At 39.1% G+C, this 16,075-nt stretch overlaps 2 protein-coding genes and 1 long non-coding RNA gene across 3 annotated transcripts in view; 2 read left to right on the top strand and 1 right to left on the bottom strand.

The window, feature by feature from the left end:
• The window catches only part of TRPM1 (transient receptor potential cation channel subfamily M member 1), a 167,339-nt gene extending 159,632 nt beyond the window's left edge, over positions 1–7,707 (top strand). Inside the window, exon 27 of the mRNA XM_027851493.1 lies at positions 6,426–7,707. Within this exon, the coding sequence (XP_027707294.1) occupies positions 6,426–7,707 (1,282 nt within the window). The remainder of the gene's footprint in view (positions 1–6,425) is intronic.
• Positions 1,263–16,047, bottom strand: LOC114035405. The gene is made up of 3 exons (XR_003568220.1): positions 15,932–16,047; positions 2,807–3,082; positions 1,263–1,893 (listed from the first exon to the last, which is right to left on the bottom strand). It is a non-coding gene; the product is annotated as an uncharacterized LOC114035405 (long non-coding RNA).
• The window catches only part of MTMR10 (myotubularin related protein 10), an 80,484-nt gene continuing 79,738 nt past the window's right edge, over positions 15,330–16,075 (top strand). The window contains exon 1 of the mRNA XM_027851494.1: positions 15,330–15,569. Within this exon, the coding sequence (XP_027707295.1) occupies positions 15,504–15,569 (66 nt within the window). The 5' untranslated portion in view covers positions 15,330–15,503. The remainder of the gene's footprint in view (positions 15,570–16,075) is intronic.

The raw sequence follows: 16,075 nt of genomic DNA, 5'->3' as shown, positions 1-16,075 counted from the left end.
TAATCAAAATACTGAATTATTAGCTTATATATAGTCTTAGAAGTTACTACAAACAATATCATAGCTTTATGTACCAATATACTTGAATGTAACTCAAATGGAAGGTTTTTCTGAAATTCCCTAATACAGATAATATTTTAAATGTTAAAACACTTTAAAAGTTTAGAAATATCACATTTAAACTAAGTACCAGGAAGAAAGGTAGGTCAGGATATAGGCAAAAGATGGTAGAGACTTTCTAGTCATTTCACACCTCACATGTCCTTGAAGGTGATAAAAAAATTATTGACCAGTGACAGATCATGAATGATTTATGTAAAATTGAGTTGGTAGACCTGCTTAGTCCTTAACCTATGAGGACTCATCAAAAATCTAATGCTGAAGGTGACAGAATTCAATACAGAAAATTATTCTTTAGGTTTTTTTTTTAAATCAAATATAAAATGTTAAATTGATTCTAAAGATTTTTAAAATATGATTGCTCATTTCAGTTTGCAAAGTCAGGCTAACATCTCTCACCTCCATGGACTAAAGAGAAAAAGTAAAATTAAATAACAACCAAATATTATCAGACCTGAATAAAGTATAAGACTATATCCTTTTAAATTTTTTTCTTTAACATTTTTATTTAAAGTTTTGAGTTTCAAATTCTATCTCTCCCTCCCCTCCAAACCTCTTTTTCCCCCTCCCTGAGATGGCAAGCAAGCAGATGTAGGTTATACATGTGCCATTATGTAAAACATCTCCATATTAATCATTTTGTACAAGACTTGAATAAAGAAAAAAAATAAGAGAAAGAAAAGTGAAAAATAGCATGCTCCAGTCTGTATTCAATCAGTATCAGTTCTTTTCCTGGAGGTGGACAGTATGCTTCATCATTAGTCCTTTGGAATTGTCTGAGATCATTGTATTCCTGCGAATAGCTGTCATTCACAGTTCTTCATTGAACAATACTGCTGTTACTGTGTACAACATTCTCCTAGTTCTGTTTACTTCACTATGCATCAGTTCATTTAAGTCTTCCAGGTTTTTTTGAAATCATCCTGCTTGTCATTCCTTGTAGCATAATCATATTCCATTACAATTATATACCACAATTTCTTCAGCCATTCCTCAACTGATAGGCATTCCTTCAATTTCCAATTCTTAGCCAGCATAAAAAGAGCTTCTTTAAATATTTTTGTACAAATAGATCCTTTTCCCTTTTTTTGGATGTCTTTGGGATATAGCAGTGGTATTGCTGGATCAAAGGGTATGCACAGTTTTATAGCCCAGTGGCATAGTTCCAAATTGCTCTACAGAATGGTTGGTATATCCTTTTTTAAATGGAAAAAATCCAGAGTTCAACCTGTTAATCATTGAGTCACTTTAGGAAGTTAGAAAGTAAAAGCAATGGTTATTACTTTGAAGTAGATTGTGTAAATAATACTTTAACATCTTCTGCAAGATTCAACTATGGGGTATTCTGTCCAAGGATTTCAGTAGAAGATCTACACAAAGAGCTGAGTGTGGGAATTGACTTATAAATTAAGTGAAGTTTAAAGTTAAATTCATTGTTAAGTGCATAGTTTTCATTTGTTTCTGGTTTCCTTTGATCTAAAAGAATGGGGAAGACTAGACCTCAGGAATTGTTCTAAAGGACTGCCACATGGGAAATCATGTGTTTTGTGGTTAGAAAAAAATTTCCCTAATTCTTTTCTCAAAACTCTTAGGTTAGATGAGGGAAGTTTAGGCTATGAAGTCAATGCAACTACAAGGGAGGGAAAGAAACTACAAGGAAAAGAAAATCCTCTTCAAACTACTCTTGTGATTCAGAGGAAAGGCCACTTGGTTGATATCCCTTCAAATTTTTAGGAATTGGATAGATGTGAATCTGATAAAGGCTCATTTCACCTAGGTAAAATAAAAAAAGAAAAATATGTTACAAATGTTTTTGCCTTTCTTTGTAGTCTCAGTGTTTTAGCATAGTGCCTAACACATACTAAGTGCTTAATTAATGCTTGTTGACTAACTTATTGACACTAGCACAAAACCTAGCAACTAACCCAGAATTTATCTCTTTGAAAAAAACAAACAGGTCATTAAATCATGATGTAAACAGCTACAATCAAGAGATAACTTTATTTTTACTTGAGGTTCATCTCCCTCCTTACCCCCTCCTCGACACACATACACTGGTATACTTTTGAAATATATGACTTTTTCTCCAAGGGAGGAAAGCAGATTTGAGAAAACAAGCTTATTTTCTGTTCAAATGTTCTGTTCTATTGTATGGGGCATTATTACTTTAAAATGGTGGTTGTTCAGTCAGTTTTTATTCATTTCTGACTCTCCATGACTCCATTTGGGAGTTACTCGGCAAAGATACTGAAGTGGTTTGCCATTTCCTTCTAGCTCATTTATAGATGAGGAACCAAGGCAAACAGGGTCACACAGCCAGTAAGTGTCTGAGACCAGATTTGAACTCAGGAAGATGAGTCTTCCTGACTCTAGGTCTGATCTCTATCCACTGTGCCACCTAACTACCTACTTAAATAATTTTTGATAATTTTAATAATTTTAAATAATTTAACCAATTAATAATTAGTTACTTTAATAATTCAAATGATCTGTACTTGCATTCAAAAACCTCAGCAACCCCCTACAGATAAAGATACAAAGAGTCATAGAAGTTAAGTAACTTGCTCAAGGTCACACAGGAGTAGCAGAGCTTCTCTAAACTTCAGACTCTAAAAAAAGTTAGTTCTCGATTCACTGTCCCACCCTGGGGATGTTCCCTCCACTGGCCAATCACAGGTCCACATACCTTGGTAGATGATGTGTCACAAGCGGATGTGACCAAAAACTTTAACCCCCCATTGTCATTATTCTGGTGATAGGTCTCTCTTAACTGAAGTAGGTCTTGAGCCAGTCCATCACAGGTCCTATGCTCCCTATTATCCCAATTTGTGGATCATACCAGAAATGGTGCCCCTCAAGCATAAGAACCAGGAGGGCACCTCCATGGAATAGCATTGGAGTAAGATGTTAGTAGAGGTAAAATCAGTCGCTGAAATATCATCCAAAGCATTTCTGGGGCAACCTGGAAAAGACATGTAAAACAAATAACTTCAGTGACAGTAAGAAAATTTAAGTCAAACAAGTATCTCACAGTATTAGAAAAAGAGAAGGGAGGTAGTGAGATTCCTATTCTAAACAGAAGGGTGAAAAAATTTCCTTCTTTTTATTGGGGAACAAAGACATTAAGTTTTATATTTCTTAGGAGGAATGAAGTGATTGAAGGACTGAGAGAGGACTATTTGAGTTGAACAACCTGCTACAAAAGCAAACTTTTTTTCTTTACATTATGTCAGAAATTAGTCATCCAAGTTTCTTCTACAAAAAACCCAATAACCTTTCAACTGAACCTGTGATCTCATTGAATCTACAATTTCTTCCAAAGATGTAGTTTGTAACCCATCTATCCCATATGACTCATCCATTTTTTTCTCAAAAGTTTGCTATGGTGGCGGGAGATTGCACACAACATGGTAAAGATCTTTCTTTTTCCCAACATCATAAGGATGCCCATCTCTTATCTCTCAGTTGTGCCACACTACCTGTCTGCTTTCTCTTCCTGTCATACAGATCTTTGATGACATCAGAATCCTTGTTAGTTATGTGTTGCAGCTTGCTCACACTTATCACACCTTCTGTATGATGACTCATTTTTAGTTCTTTGGAGTCAGAGACACCAGTAAAGTATTAGCATTTAAAAGATGGGTCTTTACTTTCGTGGGAAAAACTTTGTAATTTCCTGATAGCAATTCAGCCTGTTATCATTCTCCTTTAGCACTCAGGGCCCAACTCATTGTTTCTCTGTATTGTCTGTTCTAGATAGACATAAGGTTTGACAAGTTCCATAAGGTCTTCATCCATATGCAAGTTAAATTTTGTGCAACAGACATTCTTTATCCACTTAATCTTTCTCATGTGGATGGACAGCCCAAGATCCTTTCAGTGATTACAGATCTTTTCCCAGAGGTAGTGAACTTGATACAATCAACAGAAAACAGGAGCATCTGAAAGACTTGACAAACCCTCATTGAATTTCCTCCATCACAATGCAAGTGCCTTTGACGAACATACATCCTCCTGTTTAATGACAAATTTGATGTTTCTTATCAGAGGGTCATTCAACAAGGTTATTTCTGTTATAAAGATTTTACATGGATGAGAGAGTGGAATACATATTGATATTTGTTTTATGGTCTCTGGTACCTTTTGGGAGTAATAATAAGGTCCTTGATTTTTTTCCATGCCTTTGCTATCTTCCCCCCTTCAGATACTTTGTACTTAGGTCCCTCCACATTTTCATAATTATATTACTTTCAGCACTAGCATTTGTTTCTGTTTTGGCCAGAAACCCTGAGGATCTTCCCCTCCCAGATCTATTTTTTTTGTTTGTTTGTTTTAAAGAGGCCAGTCTTTGCCTCATTTCTTGTTAAGCCTTAATCACTGAATAGACCTTGCCTCAGTCAAACTGAGGTATCAGTCAAACTGACCTGTTAGAGACCTCAGCTTGAAAAGGCCAAGGTCCCCCACTGCATCCTGGGCCATCTTCAGTAGTCCTGCTCTGTATCTGGCCACTGGATCCAGATGGCTCTGGAGGAGAAAGTGAGGCTGGCGAGTTTGTATAGCCCTCCCTCACTTAAATCCAATTCACTTGCATGTCATGGTATCACCTCACTGATGTCATGGAACTCTTTGAGAACAAAAAACAAACAGCTGCAGCAATCTCCAGCACAGTTCTCCTCTCTATATATACTTGATCCAATCCATCTACTTTCTTTATCTTTGTTCTCTTTAGTGTCATCTCTATCACCTCCATTAGCACACATCAGACCATAATTTTAGGGTCCAAATGTGGTGGTTCCATCATCCTTCATGAATGAAATGTCTAGACATGATTCCTCCACGACCTCACCACTCACTTTCTTATCAACTCTATGCAATCTGGCTTCTGCCTCAACCAGTCTAGGTAAACTACTTTCTATGAGATTACCATTGACCTCTTAATCACCAAATCTTGTGGCCTTGTTCCATTACTTAACCTTCTTGATATCTCCGCTGCTTTTGACACTGTTAAACACCTCCTCCTCATGGGGTAATTTGTCATCTCTTGGCTTCACAGACATTATACTACCCTGGTTGCCCTCCTCCTTCTAAAACCATTCTTTCTACATCTCTTTTGCTATATTCTCATCCTCTTCTTGACAGTCTGTGTATATCTTCAGTCCTGGCCTCTCTTCTAAATCAGCATTTCCAACTGCCTACAAAGAATCTCTACATGAAACTAATAAAGAGAAAGATGGAAGGTGAATCCAGTTTCAGGTGGCTAGACATAAAAATGCTTAAGTACAATAAGAAAATGAATGCAGTGTAAACTCTGCAATATTCAGTTCCCCAAATGTTAACCTAGTATTGAGCATTTCTACATAACAATGTCTTTCTCCCCACTCCTTACATCAACCTGGATATTTAATTCTGCTTTCAGAATTGGTTCCCCAGCTAAACACCATATCTCTGCCCCTCCCAAACTATTTACTTTGGCTCTCTTCCAGATTGAGTTCTTCTTCCTGTCCTGGAGGCTTCAATCTTGGGCCACTAAAAAACCTCAGTCCCAGCAGAGGTGGGCCCTGGGGTCTACAGGAACAGAACAGTACATTTCCTTTGCTCATTAGGAAGTTAAATCCATCTCATATGATTTACATTTGTGGTGTTTAAACTATGCTCCATGGAATATTAGAATTCTATAGGCAATCACCAGTGGTTCTAGTGAAAAAACAATTAACAGTGAAACACTCTGATCCCCTTTTGTTTTAGAATATAACCTCATTAAGTCAATATTGGTCTATTCAAAAGTGAATGATTTAAAGAAACTCTTATTTCCCAGCTAACTAAATGTTCCATTATTTTATTAGCAAGCATCTAAATTTGATAAATTGAAAGTATATTTCCCCCATCCTCTGAATTTAAAGTAATTTAGATTTTATTATATTTTATTTTGCTATCAAAATTATAATTGCTGACACAATCTATTAGACTGTAAGTTCCTTGAAGGCAGGGACTATCTTCTGGCTTTTTTTGCATACTCAGTGCTTAGCATAGTTCCTGGCATTTAGTAGGTAATTAATAAATGTTTATTGATTGATTGACATGGTCAAAGCCAGGTCTTTTTTTCTTCTTCAATTTAACATCTGTACCTTAGAATAATTACTGGCTAGTTTTATATCTGTATCTATAGCCATATCTATACACACACATATAGTTTCTAGGGAGACTATTTAGTATTTCATAATTTTTAAAAGCCTGAAAATCTCATTATTATATTACTTCTTCTTTAGACTTTCAATATGTTCAATCTGTTATTTTCTATTCAACAGAGTTGAAAATATGTCAATGAGATTAGAAGAAGTAAATGAAAGAGAAAATTTTATGAAAGCTTCACTACAAACTGTGGACCTTCGGCTCTCTCAACTAGAAGAACTATCAAGTAGAATGGTGAATGCTCTTGAAAAGCTTGCAGGAATTGATAAGTCTGAACTGGTACCAACACGCTCCAGAGCATCTTCAGAATGTGATGTAACTTTTCTCCTAAGACAAAGTAGTGTCAACAGTTCTGATGGCTATAGCATGTATCGATACCACTTCAATGGAGAAGAGTTAGTATATGAGGATGGTGTCATTCCTCTGTCACCTGGGCCTGGATTGCGTAAAAAAACCTGTTCATTTCGTTTGAAGGAAGAGAAGGATGGTCAGGAATCAAGGACGCATCTGGTACCAGAGTGTCAGGGAAGCCTTTGTACGATATCCAACACAAATACATCAACAACACAAGATTGCTGTAAAATCACACTAGACAATGTACAGGATGTTTTGCCAAACTCTGGTCCAAATATTGGTATTTCAACAGAAGAAGATGAAAAGCAGGGAAATTCAAAAAATGATGAAACTGTTTCCCAAGGCTTAAATCAAACAGATGTTATAAATGGACAGGCCAGATCAGATTTTCAGAATACTCAATTAAAAGTAGAAAGGACAAAGTTAGAAGGAGCTATTTCTTACCCATTAGAAAAAACAAAAGTAACACGTTACTACCCCGATGAAACTTTAAAGACATCTATGAAGTCTAGAAGCTTTGTGTTTTCTCATGAAAGAAAGCTAATTGGTGGAGTTAATAACTGGAGTACAGACTATAGTTCAATAATGGACCAAGTATTCCCTACGACAGTTGAACAGTGGACTACGGAATGGAAATATCAAGTTGAAAAGAAAATTTCTCGCTCTCATAGTACAGATTTCTCTTTAACTGTATCTGAAGCTGCAATTCAAGCAGAGCAAAAAGAGCACTTAACAGACACGGAAGATGAAAGTGATGTCAAAGAAGCCGTTCCCAAAGCCTCTCGCTCTTCTCTAGCTGTCATTGGCAGAACTTCAACTACAACAGAAAACTTACTGTCTGTGAAACCAGACCGAACTTGCGGATTCCCTTCCATACGGTCAAAAAGTTTACATGCTCACTCTCGGACTGCCAAGTCCATTCAGGAAAAACTGGACAGACTCGGGCATGCCAGCAGTGTAACTAACCTAGTAGGTGTATCTGGAAATACATCAGAAGCACAGAAAGCTCAACAAGAGAAAGCCTCCACAGAAACTGAGTGTTAAAGCGTTTTTTAAAAAATGACAGGTGCTATCTTGATTAGTTTAGACATTTAGCATAGCTTTCTGAAAAACTTGTTCATAATTTTGGGGGCTAATTTTGCATTTATTTTTAAATAAAATACTAATGCCCCAAGTTTAAAACAATACTCTGTTGAATCAGGGATATAATACTTCAAGAAAACTTACTGAAATGTTTTGTTTTTATATCTCAATCTCTAATATGTTCACTCATCCAGAAAATCATCATTAATAAAAAATAAAAAAGAAAGACAAAAAAGCAGTTCAATAAAATTAGCATTAACTGAATCCAATGATTCAGATGAGCATGTTCCCTCACCCAAGTAACCAACTCCACTTCTGCAAAGAGAGAGAGGTGTGTTCTCACATCTCTTCTTATGAGCCAAGCTTGGTCATTATAACCACTAAGAGTTCAGTTTAGGATACTTCTTAATGAAATTTGTGTTGTTCAGGCACAATAGAGCTAAATGAAACTAAAAATCAGAAAATCACAGAATGTGAAAGCTGAGAGACAACTTAGAGATTACTACAATAAACCAAGAAAAATTAGCTAATCAACGTGCAGGCGACAACAAAGTCCTTATTTCTATGAGCAACTAGCATTGTTAAAGAGTAAAAGTATGAACACTACTGCCACACACTCCTTAGACAGGAATAGAATAAAGTAAAAGTTAAACAGGTGACAACAGATTAGATGTGGAAAGAGAAAAATATGTGCATTAAGTGTATGTAGTGGAAAACCCAGTGGACCAGAAGTCAGAAGACATAGATTTGAGTCCCTGTTCTATAGGAAAGTCACTTAACTTCCAGGAACTGCAGGCTCCTTCCCAGTAAAATGTGGGAAATAATACTTGCACTACCTAGCAGCTGGGGTTGTGAGGAAAATCTTTGTGAATTGGAAAGCACTATGTAAATGTAAGCTATTATTATAATTTGGGAAGTGGTAGAAAGCATCTAAAATTTGCCCCTTGGTGCCATTCAAAGCATCAGTGACTGAGGTTGCCTATTCCTGATTTAGAGAATGTTTTTAGTTATACAGAGAAACTATTGTATTTGTTGAAAAATTGTAAAAAAAAATTACAGCAAATAAAACCCTTATTTTATAACAATCAAGATTTTTTTGTTAATGAAAATGAAGGATCTAATAATAAGGTATTATTTTCTTCATACAATCCTATATATAGCTTGTTTGTACATTTTTGTTTGCTTGTTGTCTCTCCATTTAGATTTCGAGCTCTCCATTTAGATTTTGAGGGCAGAGACAGTCTAGCCTCTTTTTGTATCCCCACCCTCCTCTACCCCCAAATTTAGTACAGTGCCTGGTATATAGTAGGTGCTTACTAAATTCTTACTGACTGCTACAATAGGATTACCACTATTATCAACCTCTAATTATACCTATATATTTGTAATTGTAGGTTCACAGTTATAAATAAAACTCAAAGACTGGCTTTAAAAAAATTCATAACTCCTTTTAGCTACTAGAAACTTCTCTTTTCATCCTTCCTGCCCCCCCAACCCCCTCTTCAAATGAAGATTTATGTTTAAGGATCACTGAATTGGGGCCAGTAACTTGTGAGCAAGCAAGCATAGTCAGGGCTGACCTTGGCAAAAAGTTAAGTAGGCAATATATGTCTGGGACATTCTACTACCTTCACTTTTGACTATTACTCCACTAACCTGTCCCCAAGCATTTATCCTATGCCTACAATCTTCTAAACTAATTAAATGCTAAGGTGTTAGCTAATAAGGGCTTCAGTTATTTTAGCTCCTTGGATAATCACATTTTATCATGATATTTTCAAGATCCAGAGTAATAACCCTCAGTGGCAAAATTTCTGGCACAGTAGCATGCCACTAGGGATGATGCTTGGAACAGGGGAGACCTTCCTGAAATTGTACAAATCAATGTCACATGGGTAGTTATCTACACTGCCCCCTCGTGTAAGGCAACAGCTTTGCTTCTAATTACTGAAACTGTAGAAGTTGAATTTCTCTTTTTTGGCTTCCAGGATTTGGGATTTACTTTTATAAATAAAATATTTCATATATTGTGATTTGGAATTGACTTCTGTACTACATTTTATGAGGATTTTATAAATCCATATGGAATAAAATTGGTTTTTAAATAATGCCTTTTATTTTCTTCTATATCTGCTATACCATCAAAACAGATATTTGTAGCATTTTTAAAAAAAAATAATAGCCTGTACTTTTAAATTTAGCACACTATATGTAGTGTTTCTCTTTCAAAATATTTATAAATTGTCTTAAATCACTGATTTGTTTGTCCCAGTTATTTCACTAAGAAAAGTTAAATCCAAAATTATTAGAAATGAATAATGTAGAACAGTTAAAAATCTTAAACTGTATATATGAGACTGTAGTAGGAAACTACCTTTTGAAATGTAAAAATAATGGAAACTAGAAAGCCTTTGTAATTAATAGACTACTGACTTAAATGAACAAAAACTCAATTCCTAAGGAAAAGATTTATATTCAAGACCATAAACTCTTATACTCCGTAATCTAGCTAGGTATACCTCTCCATAAAGAGGTCCTATAATGTGGACTTTGAGTAAAGTGTTATAGGATATCTGTAATGTACTTCCTTAATTATTAAGTGTTTAAAATAATTTTGCTACTACATTCTCTTCACATAAAAAATACATTTTTATAGTATATTTCAACACTACATGAATCCCAGACCCCATCAATGTGGTGTCTCCCCAGAAAAGTGCCAATTAAGACACAGTTTGCAATATATCACTGGAAAAGAGTCGCGTTAAACCAAACTAGATTTTTTTTTTAAATTCTACTCTGGCTGCTAATCTCAGAGATTAGTTATGTAAGAGTCAGTTAAAAAGTTCGTATTGGTTGCCATATGAAGATATATATAACTCATGGGAGTAGACAGCTGCTAGTCACAGAGAAAATTGGTCAATTCCTATAACCAGTTCCCCATGAAGCAACCAGCTGCCTAAATCAACCAACCATAAATAGCCATTCACTCTTCTCCAGAAAAATATTTGTCAGGCGAGTGGGAAAGAATGCTGACTTCATTTATATTCCTAACTGCAGAGTTAGAAATGAAAACTCTAATGTAATTTGTATTGCATATTTAAGTTCAATAAATTGGTAGGGACATATACAAGTTTAATTCCTTAAGTGACTTGTCAGAGTTAATATGCCTTAAGAACCCAGTTGCGCCATTTGGGAGCACAATTTTGCTTAGTCTGGGACTTTAAATGAACATCAGAAGTCTTTCTACTTACTTTGTAACCACTGCATCTGTTATGATGTGATCACTCTAAAGCAGGGATTCTTAACCCAGAGCCTGTGAATTTGTTTTGAAAATATTTTGCTAATTATAAAATTATTTCAAAATAATTAGTTTAATCTGTAATCCTATGTACTTAATTTTATGTATAGAAAAATATAAATCTGGGAAGGGATCCCTAGGCTTCACCAGACTACCAAAGGGGTCCATGACACAAAAAATGTTAAAAAGCCTACCTTTAAAGTAAACAATATGTAGAAGTATTTACATAGGCATTCCTTACTTACAAAAAAAGAATCTCACCTCCAGAGATTAGTTTATTATATCATATCCTTCCAAACTGCATCAAAATTCTAGTGAAGTGCTTTCTTTTCAGGTTATATGCTTATAAAGCATTTATTGAACTGAATTAGCTACAATGCTTTAGTATATTTTACAAGGTTATAAAACATTAACTTAAGAGTTAATTTTACAGTCTTTATTAATTCATAATTTAGCATCGTACACTGTCCTCTCCTTCCTATTTCCATTCTATTTCTCAGTTCCTACCTTTGGACACTGTTGGCAATGACTTGTATTTGCAATTAGTACCAGTTTCTAAGAGTTATTGGAATATTCTTCTTCACAAACATAGCATGCTCATAATATAACACAAATATAAAACCATTAACCAGTCACATCAATATAAGATTCACAACCATCAGTGGATATGCTGTGTACTTCCATAATAAAAACCATACGTTTTCATCACCATCTCTTCAAATGCCTCATTATACTCTAGTTACCTTTTCCCCTAGGCCTCTCAAGAATTTTCACTGAGAAAACATGTGGAGTCATTTCTTTGGCAGACATCTGGATAGGTTACTAGTCCCAGAACTAGTCTGGACTGTAACTTGAGAGATCAGATAGAGATAGAGATTTGGGAATCATCAGCATAAAAGTGCTAGCTAAACTGATGAGAAAAATGAATGTTTTGAGAGAGAGAAAAAGCCGAGGTCCAAAGACTGACTTTTGAGGGATGCCTATATTTAGGTGGAAGAAGAAAAGGGAGTCAGCAAAAGAAATAGTAAGAGAGATAAGAGGAGAATCTGAATTAATTGGCACGGAATTCAAATCAACCACCATTTACTTATTAAGCACCTACATGTACATTTTGTTAGGCAAGAGACATTTTGGCATACTGAATAGAGATTGCAGGGTCAGGATGAACTTGGTTCCAGTCCTACCCTTATCACACATTGACTGTGAGCTTGGGCAAGAAACTTAACCAGAGGAAGCCAGAGACTTCTAAGAGATGAAGGTGAAGGAGAGCATTCCAGGCATGGGAAACAGTCTATTAAAAAATGGGAAATGTAGGATTGTGTATGAAGATCACTGGGAATGAAAAGACAAATAGCCCTTGCTTACCATCTACTAGAAGCCAGGAAAGGAAGTTTTCAGACCCACAGATTGGTCAGAGAGAATGAGAACCAAGAAAAAACAACAGTTAGATTTACTGGATTGAATATCAGTGTCTGACTTAATGTAAATAAAACACCTGGACAATTTCGTTTTTAACTTTTATATCACATAGAGCTATAAACCCTAAGAAGATCCAAAATCTGTAACAGATATTTAGGTAAAAGTAGGTTTATTTTGAAATACTGGTTGAATATCTATTTAAATGTGGGGGGAAGGGGGGGTTATGCCACCAGTTCTTAAATACTCTAAACACTGGTGTCACACTCAAATAGAAATCCCTGTGGTGTCATACTGACTTAGAAACCAAGTACTAACATTATCTATGTTGTACTGGGACAGCTAGGTGGCGCAGTGGATAGAATACCAGGCGTGGAGTAAAGAATAAATCTTGCAGTTTAAACTTGGCCTCAGGCACTTACTAGCTGTGTGATCCTGGACAAGCCACTTGACCCTATTTTGCCTCAGTTCTTCTATAAAATGAGCTGGAAAAGGAAATGGCAAACCACTCCAGTATCTTTGCCAAGAAAACACCAAATGGGATTAGGAAGAGCTAGATATAACTGAACAACAACAAGTAACTATTTTTGCTAAACATTTCCCAGTTACATTTTAATCTGGTTAGACTTGGAAATTTTGCAGGCCCATAGTTTGACACTTCTGCTCTAGACAACTAAATTTTTAAAGGATCGATCACATTTTCAGTAGAATAAGATTAAAAATCTTCATAAAAGTTTGAGTTGCTGGGGTCAAAAATTAGACAGCCAAGACACCTTGATTTCTGGAGGTCTGATTCCAAGATAAGATAGTTTTAGAAAAAAAGGAACTCTGTGACTCCTGTGAACTTTTAAAAATGTTTAATTTTTACAGTTTTTAAAATTGTAAAACTTTTTAAAAAGTTTTTAATTTTACAGCTTTTACCACTGCTGTACTCTGATTATTTGTGGTTTTTGGTATGCTAAATTAGAGCTTCATTATAACACCATTCAATATATCCTAAAATTCTAAGTGAGTGATTTTATTATTGAAAGTACAAAAAGGATCTAATTATATAGCACTGTTCCTCAGAAGACCCTGCAACATGAAACCCAAAGGCTCCAGTTATTTGTTATTATTAAACCATAGAATTTCATAGTTGGGAAGCACTTCAGTGGCTATCGTGTCTAATCCCATTTGCAAGAGAATTATTAAGGATACAAGAAGAGAAATCAGAATTGTTTCGAGTCTTACAAGCTCAATTAGAGTCAATTCAGTAAAGAATTCACTAAGTGAATAGTAAAATTCATCTGTGGACCACTGTTTTTGCATTATTTAAACTTTGAGCCATTTCTCTTAACTAGAAATCTTTGATCCTATTATTCAACTTTATATTCCAACATCAGCTTAAACTCAACGTATGCAAAATACAACTCTTTGCCCCTAAACTTTTAGCTCATCCTCCAAGTTTCTATATGCCTGCAGAGGGCATCTCTCTCTCTTCTCATAGTCACCGGGATTAAGAATCTTGGCGTCATCTTCGACTCTTCCCCCACATCCTTTCATCTTCATCTTCACCCGGGCACTCACTCTTGCCGCTCCGCTCTCCAAAGCTGACCACCCCAGACTATGCTTGGGAGGAATCAAGCCCCTAAGCTCTGCAGTGCCTGCAGCCTTGGGCCCTTATCTACACCCAGGCCATGCCAGCCTTGCTACAACGTACCCTCCCGAATCCCACTCGTTTCTTAAAGAAAGCCACAGGCTGTGCCTCTGCACACACCTGGAACGGGCTCCCTCATCTCTGCCTCTCTGGGCTAATTCAGGTGTCACGAATGATTTCTCTCGCCAATAAATCAATAAGCATCATTAATTCCCAGGTTCCAGTGGGCTTTTCCATTTGATTTCCATTAGGATGTGAGCTTCTTGAGAGGAGCTCTTCCTTTTCTATTTGTCTCCCCAGCACTTTGCACACTGGAAGAAGGAAGGGAGACCCCAGCAGATATTGATAGCGCCTACCACGTTCCAGGCACAGTACTAAGGGCTTAATAAAAACTTCATTCATTCACAAACGCTTGTTGACTTGATTTGCAACCAAGAGTCTGGAGGATTAACTGTGTCCTGAAATGCGGGAAGGCCAGCCTGAGCCTCGGAGGCGGAGATGATGATTACGCCTCGAGTACTTTTCTGGGCTCACGGAGGAGTGCTCACCAGCGGGTGCGGCCCGGGCCTGGCCCCGGTCCCACCTCCCCGCCCTAGGGACAGAGAGTGACGGTCGTCCCACAGCTCCCTCGGGCCCCACGAGGGAATCCGGGGCTTTCAGATCCCTTATGGAAATAACGAATCCCTGAAGTCTGATGACTAACAGGCATGAGTCGAGGGAGCTGTCCAAGGGAAGGAAGGGAGGGGAGCGAGAGGAGGCCGGCACGGACTGAGGCATCTAGCGCTCCGGCCCGCCACCACCTCCGAGCTCCCTCCAGGGCAGCTGGGGCCGTTTGGCCCCAGTGTGCCGCCGTAGAAGCCCGCTCCCCGGGTCTCCTTGTTCAACATGGCTGCCGCTCCCCGCGCCCGAGGGGGGCGCCCCGGCAGCACGGGGGAGGACCTCGCGCTGTGGGGCTGACGGCTGCAGAGTCTCTAGCCTCCCTCTCGTAGCAGCGGTGCGCGCGCAAGCTCCACACCTCCACCTTTACCTCCGCCCTCTTCCCCCGCCAAAACACCCCTCCCGCGGGGTGGGGCGGGGGCGGTGGAAGGGAGGTCCCTTCCGGGGGCTGGGAACTCAAGGGGCCGCGTCACGCCTGGCTCGGCCCCCGCGGCTCCTCCTCCTCCTCCTCCTCCTCCTCCTCCTCCCCGCTCCGGGCACTCCTGTCTCCGCCCGCCCAGTGGGGGGTGAGAGGGGGTGGCCGCAGACCCAGACGGCCTGGGCGACTCCTCCGGGATACTCCGTGGCCGTGGCTGGGGAAGGAAGGTAGCCCTGCCTGCGCCGCTGCTCCCCGCCCCCCACCGGGGTGGGTCACCCCACCACCCCTGCTGAGAAAGGGTGGGAAGGAAAGAAGCAGCCGCGGGGGGCACCATGTTCTCTAAGCCGCCCCGACCCACCTTCAGGTCCTACCTCCTGCCGCCGGCGCCGCCGCCTCAGGTAAACAGCCTCCCCTCCCCCCGCCGCCGACCAGCTCCAGGACCGGGGGAGGGGGTGGAGAAGGGGGCTCCCCTCCCCCCACTTCAAAGTGTTGGGCTCGCGTGGGGCTTGGGGGGGGCGGGGAGAGGGTCGAGACTTTTCCCCCTTTGACTCCAGTGGTGCGGGCTTCGCGTCTTCCAGGTGGGGAGGAGGCAGCCCACGAGTCCCGTGTCCCACTCGCGGAGCAACCCCACGAGGAGGCTTCTTCCTTCCTGTGGTGGGAGCCTCACCACCCTCACACAAGCCCCCGCCCAACATCCCCACTCAGGTTCGAGCCCCCGACCCCCCAAACCACCAACCGGGTCCGGATCGGAGAAACCCACCTTGTCTCAAGTGTCCCCCCACCCCCGGCCGGTCCCGGGGAAACTTTTAAAACTCTTCTGCCGGGGCAGTGAGCTCTCCGTCGGCGTCCATAACGCTGCTGCTTCGCTAGCGCGGAGATCGCCGCTTGGACTCTCTGAACCCAC

The sequence above is a fragment of the Vombatus ursinus genome, unplaced genomic scaffold, assembly GCF_900497805.2.
Source record: "Vombatus ursinus unplaced genomic scaffold, bare-nosed wombat genome assembly UNPS02009205.1, whole genome shotgun sequence".
In the NCBI taxonomy this organism is placed as follows: domain Eukaryota; kingdom Metazoa; phylum Chordata; class Mammalia; order Diprotodontia; family Vombatidae; genus Vombatus; species Vombatus ursinus.
The sequence above is the reverse complement of the archived record's forward strand: the minus strand, read 5'-3'. Positions and strand labels throughout refer to the sequence as shown.